Source organism: Heterodontus francisci, chromosome 13 (genome assembly GCF_036365525.1).
Source record: "Heterodontus francisci isolate sHetFra1 chromosome 13, sHetFra1.hap1, whole genome shotgun sequence".
NCBI lineage: Eukaryota > Metazoa > Chordata > Chondrichthyes > Heterodontiformes > Heterodontidae > Heterodontus > Heterodontus francisci.
Window position 1 is genome coordinate 21,113,935 of NC_090383.1, and position 15,543 is coordinate 21,129,477.

At 41.8% G+C, this 15,543-nt stretch overlaps 1 protein-coding gene across 1 annotated transcript in view; it reads right to left on the reverse strand.

Moving 5' to 3' along the window:
• The window catches only part of adgb (androglobin), a 400,763-nt gene that overhangs the window by 218,383 nt on the left and 166,837 nt on the right, over positions 1-15,543 (reverse strand). The window contains exons 14-15 of the mRNA XM_068044513.1: positions 11,738-11,830; positions 8,942-9,061 (exon numbers count right to left, since the gene is read on the reverse strand). Coding sequence (XP_067900614.1) covers positions 8,942-9,061; positions 11,738-11,830 — 213 coding nt within the window. The remainder of the gene's footprint in view (positions 1-8,941; positions 9,062-11,737; positions 11,831-15,543) is intronic.

Here is a 15,543-nt window from a genome sequence, read left to right on the forward strand (position 1 = left end):
GTACCACTATCTATACGAGCAACCGTCCCATCTTAGTCCACAGGTCTGTGAGGAGGTCTCCACTTCCTCATCAGAACCCCATTTTCTATATAATAGTCTTCTGGAACTCTTTTTGCCTCAGCTTCTGTTAGAGCTGATAGTGTTGATTTCCTCAATTCTGGATCAGCTTGCTGAGCAGTAATCAGAGAAGACTTATTAAATATTTCCTTCGGATTATCCAAATCCCCAAAGAAATTTCAGATATTTGGCTATCTATCTGTGTTGCCAATTTTACCTCCGACAATGGAACTTGTTTAGCCACTGCTCGGGTTACTACACAAGAAGGAAAAATTCCTGGAACCTTTTCCTGCAACTGTTCTGTCTCTTTGACTTCACAGTTTCTCCATGACTACTGGCGAAACTACTATTTCGCTCTGGCCAAATCATTCCCTGGGAGTAGGTCAACTCCATCTACTGGTAAGCTAGGGACAACTCCTGCAGTTACTGTTCCAGACACTCTAGGAGCACCTGATACAAAGGTACGGGTATATATTCCCCAATACCATTCACTAAAGCTTTAGCATTCAGTGCGCTCTCTGGTGGAAATGTTATACTTTTCCCCAGCAAAAAAGTCTGCGTGGCTCCTGTATCCCTACTTATAACTATAGGTTTGCCTGCCTCACTTGAGGGATAAGGAGTTACCTTTCCTTTCGACAAAAATTCCCTGTAAATCTCAGGTATCTTATTCACAACTGCTGCACTCACATTGGTATTTGTACTTGGCCTTACAGCTGCAGTCAGAGCTACAGCCTGATCTATTGTACTCTTGGTCAGGGCCCCCTTGCACCACAATAAGTCCCATGGGTTTTCCTTGCAACTTCCAGCATTCTACACGAGGATGTCCCACCTTGTGACAATGGTAACATTTAGGCTTGCGGACCTCACTTCCAGCCTCAGCACCTTCCTTTCTGGCCTGAGGAGGAGACCCCGGGTCGTTCCCAGCTGTCCCTTCTTGTCCTCGGCTACTTGCCTTTCTTTCACTCTCCTACCTTTTATCCTCCTCGGGTTTGTGGGGGTGACGGACAAAGCAATTTCTGCTGCCTGTCTAGCCGTTAAAATCTTCTGGTTCTCTACATAGGTTCTTACTAACAGAGTGAGTGAATTTTTAAATTCTTCTTGGAGAATTAGTTCCCTAAGGTTCTCATACGTGGCTTCCATGTTTAGTGCCTGTATTCAACTGTTGCATTTTCTGGTTGTTTTCTGGCTCCCAGATGTTGGAAATAATCACACTTTAGACTTAGTAAAGCCGGATTCTTTTTCAATCATTCAGCTACCATGCTGCCTGGTGTAGGACTGCTTGAGACTGGTTCCCTATTACATGTTACATGACTCCCCAGTCTAGCCATGAATGTGGCCCCACTGGAACACTTACACAATACAATTAGTCCCTAGCTAATTAGTTCCTAGCACTTAACAAATATTATAACAAAATATAACATCCCTCTTTCTTCAAAACATAATGCCCCTATATCAACATAACTGTCCCAGTTATTAACGTTTCTTTAAACTAAAGAAGATTATCAGATGACTTTTGGAAATAATCTGAACCCCTTTTTAGAGTCTTTTATAGCGTGTATTATTTTCTAAAAAATATTATTCACGATATCACTTGGGTGGTAAGATGCTGCGCATGAATCTTGTAGATTTGGCATTCGTTTCGGTCAGTGGTGGTTGGCACACTGCACAGGCGATGTTGTTAATGTTGTCTCGCTGGATAGTGATATTTCCTGTGTTGTTGATGGTCTTTTCTGTTTTTCCAGTTCAGGTGTAGGTCGAATATGGATTCTGTTCCTTCTCATTTGGTTACCAGTTTCAGTCTCAATGATGTATGACCTTGGGGTCTCAGCTTCACTGACAACTTTTGCTGGGCTCCAGGTTTTCATGATTAGATCCAGTACTTGTACAGTTTGTCCTTTCAACAGCTCAGGTAGGGCATGCCCGTTGAAGTGTTGATCTCTTCTTACCTGTGCTTCAGTAAGTTGTAGTCTCACTTCCTCCTGGTCACTTGAAAGATGTATTTTGCTTGGCAGAGTAGTCTTATATTTTCTTCCATTCAACAGCTCTGCCGGTGATTTCATGTCATAGGAAGGGAATAGAGGGATATAGGCCCCGGAAGTGCAGAAGTTGTTAGTTTAGGCAGGCATCAAGATCGGCGCAGGCTTGAAGGGCCGAATGGCCTGTTCCTGTGCTGTACTGTTCTTTGTGTGGATCAAAGTGACAATAAGGCTAGGTTTGGGTCTTCCTTCGTCTCTTGGCATTTCACAAGGGTTTTTTTGTGTCCCTGTGGGTAGTGTGGTGATGAGGTGATGGTGTCGAACCCATACTGGTCAGCGAATTCCTTAAATTCTCTGGATGTGAATTGGGTGCCATTGTCACGTATTAACCTTGCAAGAATCCCTTACTCAGCAAACAGAACTCGTATTGTTGAGATGATTGTTGTTACTCTCAAGTCTTTCACCTTCCGAATAAAAGGGAACTTTGAGTAGTAGTCGACAACTATGAGATACCACTCTTGATAATATGTGAATAAATTGGCTCCTACAGTATGCCATGTTCTGGGTGGTACTTCAGTAGCTATCATCTCCTCTTTCTGCTGTGTGTTTCTGTACTTCTGGCATACATTGCATGTAGACACTATATTTTTGATGTCTTTGTATTTGCCTATCAAGTACACAGCTGATCTGGCTCTGAGCTTACATTCTCCATTCCCATGTGGCCTTCATGTATCTTTTAGAGAAGTTCTTTCTGTATTGTTTTGGGTATGATTATTCTGGATCCAGCTAGCAGAACACCATCTTCTACTGAGGTGTCATCTCTGATAGACCAGTACTGCCGTATTGCTGGCTGTGTTTATCAGGCCATACCGGGATCACTTGCTGAGACAGCATCTGTAATTCCTCGTCTTTTCTGGTTTCATCTCTAATTTGACTAAGTTTTGGTGGTGTTACATTCACTAGGTGATCTTTATACCTAGATCTTCTATCTCATGTTTCTCCTGTGCCGACAACCGAGATAAGGTATCTGCCAGTACCATTTCTCTTCCTGGCTTGTATTTCAGAGTGAAATCGTAACTCTGAAGCCTCAAGAGTAACCTCTGTAGTCTTGCTTGTGGTTTACATAGATTTTTCTTGTAGATCTGTTCCAGTGGACAATGATCACTCTCCACTATGAACTTTCTACCACAGAGATGTGTGTGGAACTTCTCACATCCATACACAACTGCCAAAAGCTCTCTTTCTATGTTGGCATATCCTGTTTCAGCTGATGTTAGAGCTTTTGATGCAAATGTTATTGGCTTCCCCTCTTGTACCGGGGCTGCTCCCAGTCATTTTGTGGAAGCATCTACTTACTGAGTGACAAGTTTCTTTCTGTCGTAATATGACAGACTTGTCTCCTTGCATAAAACCTTTTTGAGTTTGTTGAAACTCCTGGCATGTGACTCTGATTACTGGTACTCTACATCTTCTTTCATCAGCTCCCGCAGGTTTGCTGTGTGTTCCGACATGTGCGGAATGAAGGAGCTCACGTATTGTGTCAAGCCAAGGAAACTTCTGAACTCTCTCTTAGCTCTTGGGGCTTCCATCCCAAAGAAGGCTGAGATTCTTTCAGGTCTCGGTTTGACTCCATAAGGTGTGTACACCATTCTGAAGAACTGGCATTCTGTCACTTTCACAATGCATTTTTCTGCGTTTAGCTTAATCGCAGCTGTCCTGGTTCCCTCCATGGCTTCATGTGGATGGTTGTTATAATCTTTTCCATCAAACCATACATCTGGATATTATCTGCTATGCCAACAGCAACTTTGCATCCACTGTATGTCTCATCTACTTTCTGTTGGAACACCCATCCTGGCTCATTTTAAGGCCAAAAGGTAGGTGCAGGAATTTGCATCATCCATAGGGTGTGTTGAATGTTGTCAACAATGAAGATTCTGCATCTAGCTTCACATTCCAGTAGCCATTTCTGGCATCAAGCTTGCTGAAAACTTTTGCCCCTCCAGTGCTGGTGTGATTTCTTCCTGTGTTGGAATAGGGTAGTGATCCCTCTTTATTTATTTAGAGATACAGCACTGAAACAGGCCCTTCGGCCCACCGAGTCTGTGCCAACCATCAACCACCCATTTATACTAATCCTACATTAATCCCATTACCCTCTCACATCCCAACCTTCCCTCAATTCCCCGACCACCTACCTATACTAGGGGCAATTTATAATGGCCAATTTACCTATCAACCTGCAAGTCTTTGGCTGTGGGAGGAAACCGGAGCACCCGGCGAAAACTCCGCTGTCAGTTTGGGTAAATTCTATTGTGGTGAGAGAGAAGCCAATCTATAGGCTCTGTGACTCTGACAATCACCTTTTCTTCCATTTCTTGGAACTCTCTTTTAAGCTTTTCTTTTAGTTCTATTGGTACTTTAGGGACTTCTATTGGAGGATGAATCACTGGTTTCATCGCTGGGTCAATAGTGATGTGATACTCAATCTTCAAAGCATCCAACAGTCTGGGTACATTTGTACCAGATCTTCTTTATTTCTGATCAGAGGGTGCTTTTCAATGGGTGTACTGCCTTCAACCCTAGTGTAGCCTCCTTCACCTCATGGTTTACTGAGATAATCTGCAACTCTTCGCAACTACTATACCCCAGGATAGCAGGATCATCTGTTTCAGTGACGTAGAACATACAGTTAACATCTTTTCCTTTGTGTGTCCCTCTGATTTGGGTTGTTCCTAGCTGTCGAATCTCAGTTCCCCCATATGTTGTTAGCATGATGTTGTTCGGTTTCAGAGCACCTTTCCTTGGATAACCATTTTCCTCCAAATTTTCAGGAAAGATCTGCTGGTGTAGTCTGAGCGGGATGATGTTATTCTGCACTCCAATATCAATCTTCACCTTCAGATTTATCGTTGTGGGCTTATTTCTCACCCTCTTCCTGATCTGAATGGTTATGTGAATTTCTTTTCTCTGGGAACTGTCATATCCAGACAACTCGTGCAATTGTATGGTTCCTATGTCTATCATGTTCTCAAACCCTTCAGCATCTTCCAGGGTATGGATGTTTTGGTTTCTTTCACTACTCATTCGCCTTCTTACTCTGGCTCTGGTGACTCATCTACGAGCTTCTGGCCTTGTTCTGTACGTCTTTTCCCAGTGATTGGTCTTTCTGCAAGTTCTGCAGATTGATCCATATGCAGGACATTTCCTTCTGTTTGCAAATTCATGTAGTTGTCCGCATCTCCTGTGTGGTTTCCTCTCTCATGTACTTTCTTTTGTTGTTGTTTTACTGCATCAACCCTGCTGTCTTTCTCTTGCCTTAACTGAAGGCTAGCCATTTGCATAGTCAGTGTCTTCATCTGTCTGCTTGTGGCTTCATATGCTCTGGCAGTGTCTACAGCCTGCAATATTGTGAGCTTGTCCTTTCCAATTCGAGTTTTCTATACTTCAGGATGTGCAGGACCTCAAATAAGCTGATCTAGCAGCCTTTCATCTGTGTCCTTAAATTTACATTTTCTGGCTGCATTTTCCAATCTTGTTACAAAATTCTCAATAGGCTCACCCGGTTCCTGTCTGAGGCCTTGAAATTCATATTGGTATATCCGATGATTTGATTTTGGCTGGAGATGGGTGCTGAATCTTTCAAAACTTTTGTGTAGGTTTCTGCTGTCCTCTTCACTTAGGTCCCAGCTGTTAAGTAAATGTAATTCTTTATCTCCTGCCCACAGGAGGATATAGGTGACCCTCTCCTCTTCACTCGTGCCTTTTTGGAAATTAATGAATGTCAATCTGCACTTTCGTTTAAACTTCTCAAATGCCTCTATGACATCATCAGCTTCCCAATTCATTATGGGCTACAGCTGTGTATTTATTGTTGTCCCAGCTGACATTTCGTTTTTTTTTTCTTTTTCGCACGAGTCACTCAGTTTTTCTTCCTCTCTCTCTGGCACTAATTAGGGTGAATTTTTCCCAATCAAATTCTTTTTAAATGTTCTAAGTTTACTCACAGATACTCGTCGCCGTCTTCTGGTTGTTTTCTGATTCCCAGATGTTGGAAATAATCACACTTTAGACTTGGAAAGGCTGGAGTCTTTGTTTAATCATTCAGCCACCATGCTGCCTGGTGTAGGACTGCTTGAGACTGGTTTCCTGTTACATGTCACATGATTCTCCAGTGCAGCCGTGAATGTGGCCCCACTGGAACACTTACACAATACAATTAGTTCATAGCTAATTAGTTCCTAGCACTTTACAGATAGTATAACAATATATAACCTCAATGATCAAAATTAATTTGGTTTACCCTCTCAAATTCGATATAGGTCTGCCCAGATAAGCTCCAAAGGTTCCGAAATTTCTGTCTGTAAGCTTCAGGGACTAACTCATACACAGCGAGAATAGCTGTTTTTTGCCATCTCATAATCTGCATAAACCTCATGAGCTCTGCCCATCAACCTGCTTTGCATAAGCAGTGTCCAGCTTTCCTTTAGCCATTGCATTTGTTTGGCTACCTTTTCAAAAGAAATATAAAATGCCTCTACGTCCCTTTCCTTAAACTTAGGGACAGCTTGTATAAATTTGAACATCTTTTCATTAGATCCTGGGCTGGACTCTGATTCTTCCTAACCAGAATCTCCACTGGCATCAAGAGCACTCTTATGTCTTAGTTCCATCTTTTTTATTTAGAATTCCTTTCTCTCTCTTTCACTTGCTCTTGTCCTCTCCTTTCCCTGTACCTCAAGTTTTTTTTCATTGTCACTTCTTTTTCGAACTCAAATTCAAGTCTTTCTATTTCTTTTTCCTGTTCAGGTGTTCTTATTGCTATTTCTTTTTCCTCTTGAAGCTTAAGTTTTTTTAATTCCTGTTCCGGCTCAAGTTTTTTCATTTGTAACTGAATTTTAGCTAATTCAACTACACTGCCCTCTGGTTTGCTTTCTTCTTCTTCCAATTCCAAATGTTGGGCTATTACTTCAATTATGTCTGCTTTCTTAGCGCCTGATTTTAACTCTCACACCAACAGTTCCTGCCAACCCCTTTAGTTTAACCTTGGTTAAGTATCTCAATCACTGAGGGATACATCCTCCTTCCCCAGAAAAGTCGCAGCAACTATTAAAGATATTCTGGTGGTGCAAATATTGCACAAGAAACCTGGTTCTTTTTCCTTTTTACAATTACTATTACCCCGCTTACAATTGTACGTCATCAGCATTGGGTTTATCCTAGCAAAAGAGAGTCCCCAATTAAATATGTTACCACCGAGGTGGGAGAAGTGCACTGTTAATTCAGTCCTACTTCTCCACAGCTCACAATATATTTTTTAAATTTTCTCACTTACTGAAAGAGTCAGATATTTTTCCCAGAATAGAATATACTAAACCAGGTTTCTTTACTGAACAACAAAACTATCAGTATAATGTAGAATAAGTCTTAACTAGTAACAAAGTAAAATATAAACACACAAATTAAAATTTTATATTTTCCAACATTAAATTTTAAAAGTCCCTTTTCTACCTTAACCAAATTTTAACGTCCCTTTTTAAACTTAGTTCCTTCAAACTCACGCACACACACACATATACACCGATTAACTGAAAAAAAGGATTTTTGGATCAGAGCTCTATTACTTACAAAAAACACCCAAGCAGATTACTTGCCCACCCCTGAAAAAAAGATGAGACATGCTGGCACACAGTTCAAACTCTGAGCGCATGCAGACAGGTCACCAGGGTCCTCCCTAGAACAGTTCTCTTCAGGCGGCAGTGAGAATTATTTTTAGCATGCTTTCTTCAAATATGGGAAACAAGATGAATCAACACAGTGGACTTCACAGGGTCTTTTATGGAGTTTCTGGGAAGTGAGCTGGGTGTGGTCTTCTGATTTTTTTTGACACTCAGCACACTTGACTCTATCTCCTTCCAGAAGGTAAAGAACACACACACACTGACACACAACCAGAAAGTTTGTCAGTTTTCTGCCCATCCCAGGTGCTCTGCTACTACTGGGCTTGTCCAAGCAAAGGTGTGCTTTCACTTCTCTTAGCAGGGTTTCTGTTCCAAGCCTAACCCGAGCCATGTGACAACCAGCAACACTGTTGCCAATCTGCTTTCTCAGTGTCCTTTCGATGGCTCTCTTTTAAAAAGAAAAACTGGTCCAACATTTATTCAGCTTAACCATAAATTTCTTTCAAAAATATTTTTAACAAAAACAAAAAACAGAATCACTTTCATAACAGAAGTAAAAGTCAAACAGGAGTATTCTGTTGAGATTTAGAGTTTGAAATATGTCTTCATGTTCTGTTAAGATTTTAAGTATAAAGTATAAGTGATTTCAAATTGTAGTGTGAAATTAGTAGGGTTTTGCTTGTTTGACTCTCGTACAGTAAAATTTTTTGTTTGACAAGTGAATTTTTGTGGTGTAATTCTTTCAGTAATAACTGGGAGTTCGAATTTCTTTAAAGAAAAAGTTACTGCTCTCTAATGGAATTGTTACAAAAGCTTTACAAAATAAAAGTCATCCAAAAATACGTGATGGTAGCATAGTGGGAATGTTACTGGACTAGTAATCCAGAGGCCTGGACTAATGCTCTGGAGGCATGAGCACAAATCCCACCACAGCAGCTGTGGAAATTTAATTAATTAATAAATCTAGAATAAAATGCTAGTCTCATTGATAATAATTATGAAACTACCATCTGGTTCACTGATGTCCTTCAGATGAGGAAATTTGCCATCCTTTTCTGGTCTGGCCGATATATATGACTCCAGCCCCAAAGCAATGTGGTTGACACTTGACTGGCCTTACCAGTAATGCTCACATCTCAAGAATGAATAAAAAAAGTTGACAAATGCTAAACTTACAATTCCAAATTCCTTTCTTGAAAAATTCTGGAGTAACTATTAGACACTTACTTTTTTATGATGATCTGATGCACTGCCATGCCGACCTATTATACTGCCACGCTGACTTTTAGTGGCATGGGACACTGTTGATTGCTGACCACCTGATTTTATGGATTCAGATGTTTTTTCCTGCAAAGGTACAAAATGGAATTGTTGAATTAATGGTTTAATAAGGTTCACATAAGAGACTGTTAGCTAAAATTAAAGCTCATGGAACTGAAGGCAAATTATTTACCAGCTTAGGAGATTGTTTAGGTGGTCTAAGACAGAGAGTAGGTACAATGGGTATGCACTTGAATTGGAGGAAATGACAAGGTATCCCATAAAGATCTGTGATGCAGCCTCGATTATTCACTATATTTATTAAAGACTTAGATAACACAATCGTAAGACATATATTCAAGATGTCCCAAAGTACTTCACATAAGAGTGTGTCACAGGATTAGATGGAGATAGAGCAGCAGAGGGATTTAGGGAGAGAATTCCAAAGCATTAGCCCTATGTGGCTGAAACCACAGCCACCAATGGTGTGTGAAAGTGTGTGTCGAGTGCAAAAGAGGCCAGAGTTAAAGTAGTGAAGAGTTTGGAAGGGATAAAGCCCTGCCTTTGAGGTACACTGCATTTTCCTGGTAGCTTGGTAGCTGCATGAGCAGTGGGTTTAATGTCCTGTGGAACAGCCCTCTCAGGGCCGATGACAAGCCAGTGGAAGATGGGTAACAACTATTTCGGAAAGGTTAATTATGCTTTCAATGGCTGAAGGGAATCCATCAGTGGGAAATCCTTAACTGACATCTTTGCTCGACTGCTACAGGAGAAACATTGCTATCAAGGTTTTGGTTCGATATTATCTGTTGCTTGGTGTTGACTTGCATTAACACTATTCCTCAGTCAAGGCAACTGCTTCTGCTAGAGTTGTAGTGAGTGAAACAGTAGATATGGTGTTATAATCCAAGTGGAAGTCTGGGATTAAGATTCTCAGGCGACTCCAAACTAAACCGATAACACCCAATGATGGAGTCAATTGTGAGCAACTCCAAATTTGATTAAGTTGCGACCAGAAATCCCATTATTTCTTTTTATTGGACCATACAAATTAATATTGCCATGATATCTTGCAAAGATTCCCCCTCACTCCTGACTGTTCAGTATAGCTGGGAGTGGAGGGTTATAGTTTTACACTGGAAGACAACAAAGATTAGTGTCTTGGCAGTTCTTTGCTTGAGAGGATCCATGGCACTTAACACAAGCTTACATGAAGGTGCTTGTATTGGCAGATGGCCTTGATTGGGATTGATTTGTTGAGATCAGTTTGATTAGGACAAGCCTCGGTAAGTCAAAGTCAAAATTACCTGGGAGGAATTGAATCAGGAATCTTGTAGATTTAAGTGCTAGGACCCCAGATATTCACAATATATATAATGATATAGATGAGGGAATTAAATGTAATATATCCAAGTTTGTAGATGACACAAAGCTGGGTGGGAGCGTGAGCTGTGAGGAAGATGCAGAGAAGCTCCAGTGTGATTTGGACAGGTTGAGTGAGTGGGCAAATACATGACAGATGCAGTATAATGTGGATAAATGTGAGGTTATCCACTTTGGTGGCAAAAACAGAAAGGCAGATTATTATCTGAACGGTGCTAGATTGGGAAAGGGGAAGGTGCAGCGAGACCTGGGTGTCCTTGTCCTTGTGTCGCTGAAAGTAAGCATGCAGGTGCAGCAGGCAGTTAAGAAGGCAAATGGTATGTTGGCCTTCATAGCGAGAGGGTTCGAGTACAGGAGCAAGGATGTCTTGCTGCAATTATATAAGGCCTTGGTGAGACCAAATCTGGAGTATTGTGTGCAGTTTTGGTCCCCTTATCTGAGGAAGGATGTTCTTGCTATGGAGGGAGTGCAGTGAAGGTTCACCAGACTGATTCCTGGGATGGCAGGATTGACGTATGAAGAGAAATTGGGTCGATTAGGCCCGTATTCACAAGAGTTTAGAAGAATGAGAGGGGATCTCATAGAAACATACAAAATTCTAACAGGACTGGACAGACTAGATGCAGGAAGGATGTTCCCGATGGTGGGGGAGTCTAGGATGAGGGTTCACGATCTAAGGATAAGGGGTAAGCCATTTAGGACTGAAATGAGGAGGGATTTCTTCACCCAGAGAGTGGTGAACCTTTCTCTAACACAGAAAGCAGTTGAGGCCAAATCATGAAATACATTCAAGAAAGATTTAGATATAGCTATTAAGGATAAAGGAATCAAGAGATACGGGGAGAAAGCGGGAACGGGGTACTGAGTTTGGACGATCAGCCATGATCGTATTGAATGGCGGTGCAGGCTCGAAGGGCCAAATGGCCTACTCCTGCTCCTATTCTCTATGTTTCTATGTTAAGTGACAAAAAAACACAATTAACTTCAAAGGAAAACAAAGAAATGCAGGAAAATGAAATACGTATAAGTGGAATTCAACCTCTTCTAACTGGGACCATATGGATCTACCTCTAGTCACGAGAGAAAATGAACTGAGGGTATGTCCCAAAAGAAGCTTATAAACATCTGATTGGTGTGACACCATCTGACTGTCCAGGGTGCAAAGTTCTAAAAGGAACTGAACACGAAGGAATTTTGTTCTCAGGGAATGAGGGGAATTTGTGATTGTATACGGGGATTCAATAAAAAGGAAACGTCCAATTTATGTTAACGTTGTTGAGGCTCTGCACTGTGAGGTGTATTTAGAAATTTCATTTGGGGGAAAGACATTGACAATTAATAAACTCAGTTCTAATTTTATACTTAATTCTATGAACATACCGTCTTGATCTCTAAATTGCTCCCGAGTTGTTTACTAACGTGGGCCTCCACTGTATTGGGAACATCTGACTTTGTCAGTTCCAGTTGGGAATGCTAGAAAAGTACAAAATTACTATTTGTCAACAAATATTTCACAGTATTTGCATAAATGATTATGTCCTTCATGTTTTGTGACTACAGAGGATAAAAAATTCAGCTTCATGGGTCGGGTATGTGCTATTTAGCTGTATATATACATCAGGTGTACAGAAGTGGAGTTACTCCATAGTGTTATGAACACTGGACTTTGTAGTATGGTTATGTTTTAAAATCTGTGATCTTTAATGTACTATAAAATGGATTCAGAGGAGACATGTGGCATCACACCAATTCTGCCCAGAGACAAGCCAGGGTTCTTGATTATCATAACAATAAGGAATCCAGATCAAAGACCCTTTTGAAAGCAGAATGCAAGGTTGTAAAAGCTAACGGACAATGGGTTTTGCTCTCCCAGACTCTCAGATCATTAACAGGGAGCTGGGGCAATTCGTGTTGCGATTGCTAACGCCTGGAAACAAAGGAAGGCCCAGGTGGTTTTTCTATTGGTCAGACTTATAGGGCTGGATTTCATGTTCCTGCCATCGGGAGCGGCGGTGGATGAAAAAGATGGTGGCCTGCATATGCAGGCCGTGCGCCATCATGCTGCTGCGATATAGCATGCAGCAGATCAAAATAATACGCCAGTCGGGCCGCCTCCTCCCCTGACCCAGGGGGGCAAGGTCTGTCACACCAGCAATGGTGTCAGCTGCCTTTGCGCAGTTGCTGGCGCCATTTTAAATGGCAGTCAGACCGGCTGCTGAATTTAAATATTTAAACCACCGCCCCCCTAGTACACTGCAAAAAAAATTATCGCCCCTTCCCCTCACCCCAATAACACTTATGTATAATAGTTGCCCTCTCCCCCCTGCAAAAACACTTGCATGGAAGATTTGACCTCCACACATCCACCCCCCACAACTGTTCAATGTGCAGAGGACACCCCTTCCCCCAGCTCCCCTAACTATACATGCTGATTTGACCCCATCCCACCGCACCCTCCCACGACACTAAAAATCCTAAGTACCCCCTTCCCCACCTCAGTGGCACCAGCTTTCCCTGGAGGGGAAAGTGAAGCCCTGTGAGTGCCAGCCGCTGCACAGAAGGTTCCAGGCAGCCAGTAAGATTGGTGTCAATTTTATTTAAATGTATTCATTTACTTTATTTAAATATTTAAAATCAGGTCCTGTCACACAATGGTGGGAGGGCTGCCACAAAGCCTCGTCGCCACCAGGACGATCAGGCCCAGCACTCCCGGCTACGGGCTCCATGGCAGGCCGTTGCCAGTACGATCTTCCAGCACCCCCCACCATGGATCCCAACATCGGAACCTCAGCAAAATTCAGCCCATTGCCTCTGAATATTGTAAAAGGCAAATGATTGGATAAATTCAACAGGCTTTCCTAGGTTTGGGAGGCTGAAAGGAAGTCACGAAGACCAGCAGTGGCTGCCTCAGAAGAGAGAGAGAGAGATAAAGAACAACTGTCCTCAGATCACAGATACAGCAAAAGGTTGCAAAGACTTGAACCCAATTTGAAAGTTGAGGTTTGAGGAGAAAAGACCAAAGGAGTCACCAGAAATTGCCCTATTAACAGAAGACTAATCAAATGTACTCGAAAGAAGTGAGCGAAGCAGACATTGGTCTTTGAGAAGGACACTGGAAGATCCAACCCATTGCAACTGGGAGGACTTTGGAACTTTTAACTGCAAAGATACCTTTCGATGAGAACACTGTGTAATGTATAAATGTAATGTGGGGGTTTTGAATGTGCTAATTAGTTAATGGGAAATACCTTTCTCTTTAATTTAGCGTATTAGCTACCTGCTAAGTACTGTTTAGTTAATGTTGATTTTTATTTGAGTTATTTTAGCAAATGTTTTCAAAAGTGAAATTGTGTGGTATAATTCTTTAATCAGTCTGAGGAGTTCATATCTCTTGTTTTAAAGTTAATGGTCTCTATTGAGATTGTAATAAAAGGATAACAGTTTATTGATCCAGCAGGGGGTTATGCTCACAGGGATCAGGTCTGAAATGTAGCTCGCTCTGATCCACACTTCCATTGAGTGCAGCTTCCTGTGTGGAACAAGGGATCACTGAATTGCCCTTCATCAGCCTTAGATTGCTAATTTAACTACAGTTACGATGAGGTGAGAAAGGGGTCTAGGGTTCCCTTTCAGCCTTCACCTAGTCTTACCGTAACAGGGTTTAATTTTAAACACACTGTTGTTTTAGCTCCCCCTTACTGAATCCTTGTTCACTGCTTTCCAATTATAAGGCAAAGAAACTAGCCAAACAGGTTTTCTTAGGTTTAAAGAAAAAAGGTTGAACTTTATTAAACTTAAACTCTAATTCGATTAACGCCTACGAATACGCAACGCGCCCAAGCTAGCATTCATACGCGATACATACATGCAGATAGACACAGAAAAGAGAAGAAATAAAGTGGAAAAGTTTGAGGCAATATCTGAAGATGGTTTTGGTTACTGTTCTTCGAACTCGCTGTAAAGTTCTTGATTGTAAGTAGGTCTTGCTTTTCGTTGGGGCCCAGTATTCTTCTTAAACCTTATTTGATGTAGCGGATTTTTGTCTCTTGAAGTTGCTGTGTCATCAGTGGGTCCAGAGGCTTGTGAGAAAGAGATGGCAGCAGACAGGAGAGGTCTTCTCACTCCAGGAGCAAACAGTCTTTTTCAGTTCAAACTCTTTGTACAATTCAGAAAAACCCAGGTTGCTAAGCAGGTTCATCATGTGACTAGCTGGTCTAACCATGTCTGTTTGTGGATTCTCTTGTCTTAGCCAACCCTGGAATGTCTCTTCTTACACACAATACCTCACGCTCAAAGTCCATTGTGGGTTAAATTGGAGCAGGGAATAGCCCCTTTGTTCCTCCAAGCACTATCTGTTAGTATGCAAATGTTTTTTCCAGCCATGGCTGATCTGTTTAACAAGTTATTTCCTCACTCCAGCAACAGTTTAAAATCAATGTTCAGATGAGAAAATTAATATGCCTCTTTCTTGGCAGGTGGGGGGCCTGCATGACACTATAATCAACATGACTTGCTCCATCCAATTCTAAACTCAAACCAATTCTTCCATTTCTTCATACAATCAATGTGTATAAACATTTTTGTGCTTCTGCTGATAAGATCAGATGTTCTCTCTGCCGCTACCATCTGTTAGTACAAACTCCTGCAGGACCCATATATCAGAATTGGTATTTGGTATTAAAGGCCTGCTACCCGACCCGAACCCGACGGGACCCGACAACATATGTCGAGTTCGAGTTGGGTCGGGTAGGACTTCTGGCTCGGGCATTCGGGTTCGGGTCGGGCTGGGTCAGACAGGCTCATAGGTAAGTGGCCCCACTGTTAATTTAATTTTTGGACTAGAAAGGTGGTTTTGTTAGTTATTTTAAGCTTGTGCAGATCAGCAACAGTGAAAAACGGAAGGTAAGTTAACTGATGGTCGGGTCAGGCCGGGCCAGGCCGGGCCGGGCCCGGGAAAAAATGGAAGTACTCGGGCCGGGTCGGATGGGGTTCTGTCGGGTTCGGGTGGGGTTTTTTTTGCAGACCCGAGCAGGCCTTTATTTGGTATTTCCTATCCTCTCAATAGAAATAATGCAAAAAGCCCACACAACTGTTCATGTTTGCAAACTTCTCTGTCCTATCTGTCATGATTAATATTTAAAATATTGATTATACAACAACTTAGATTTATATAGCAACTTTAATGT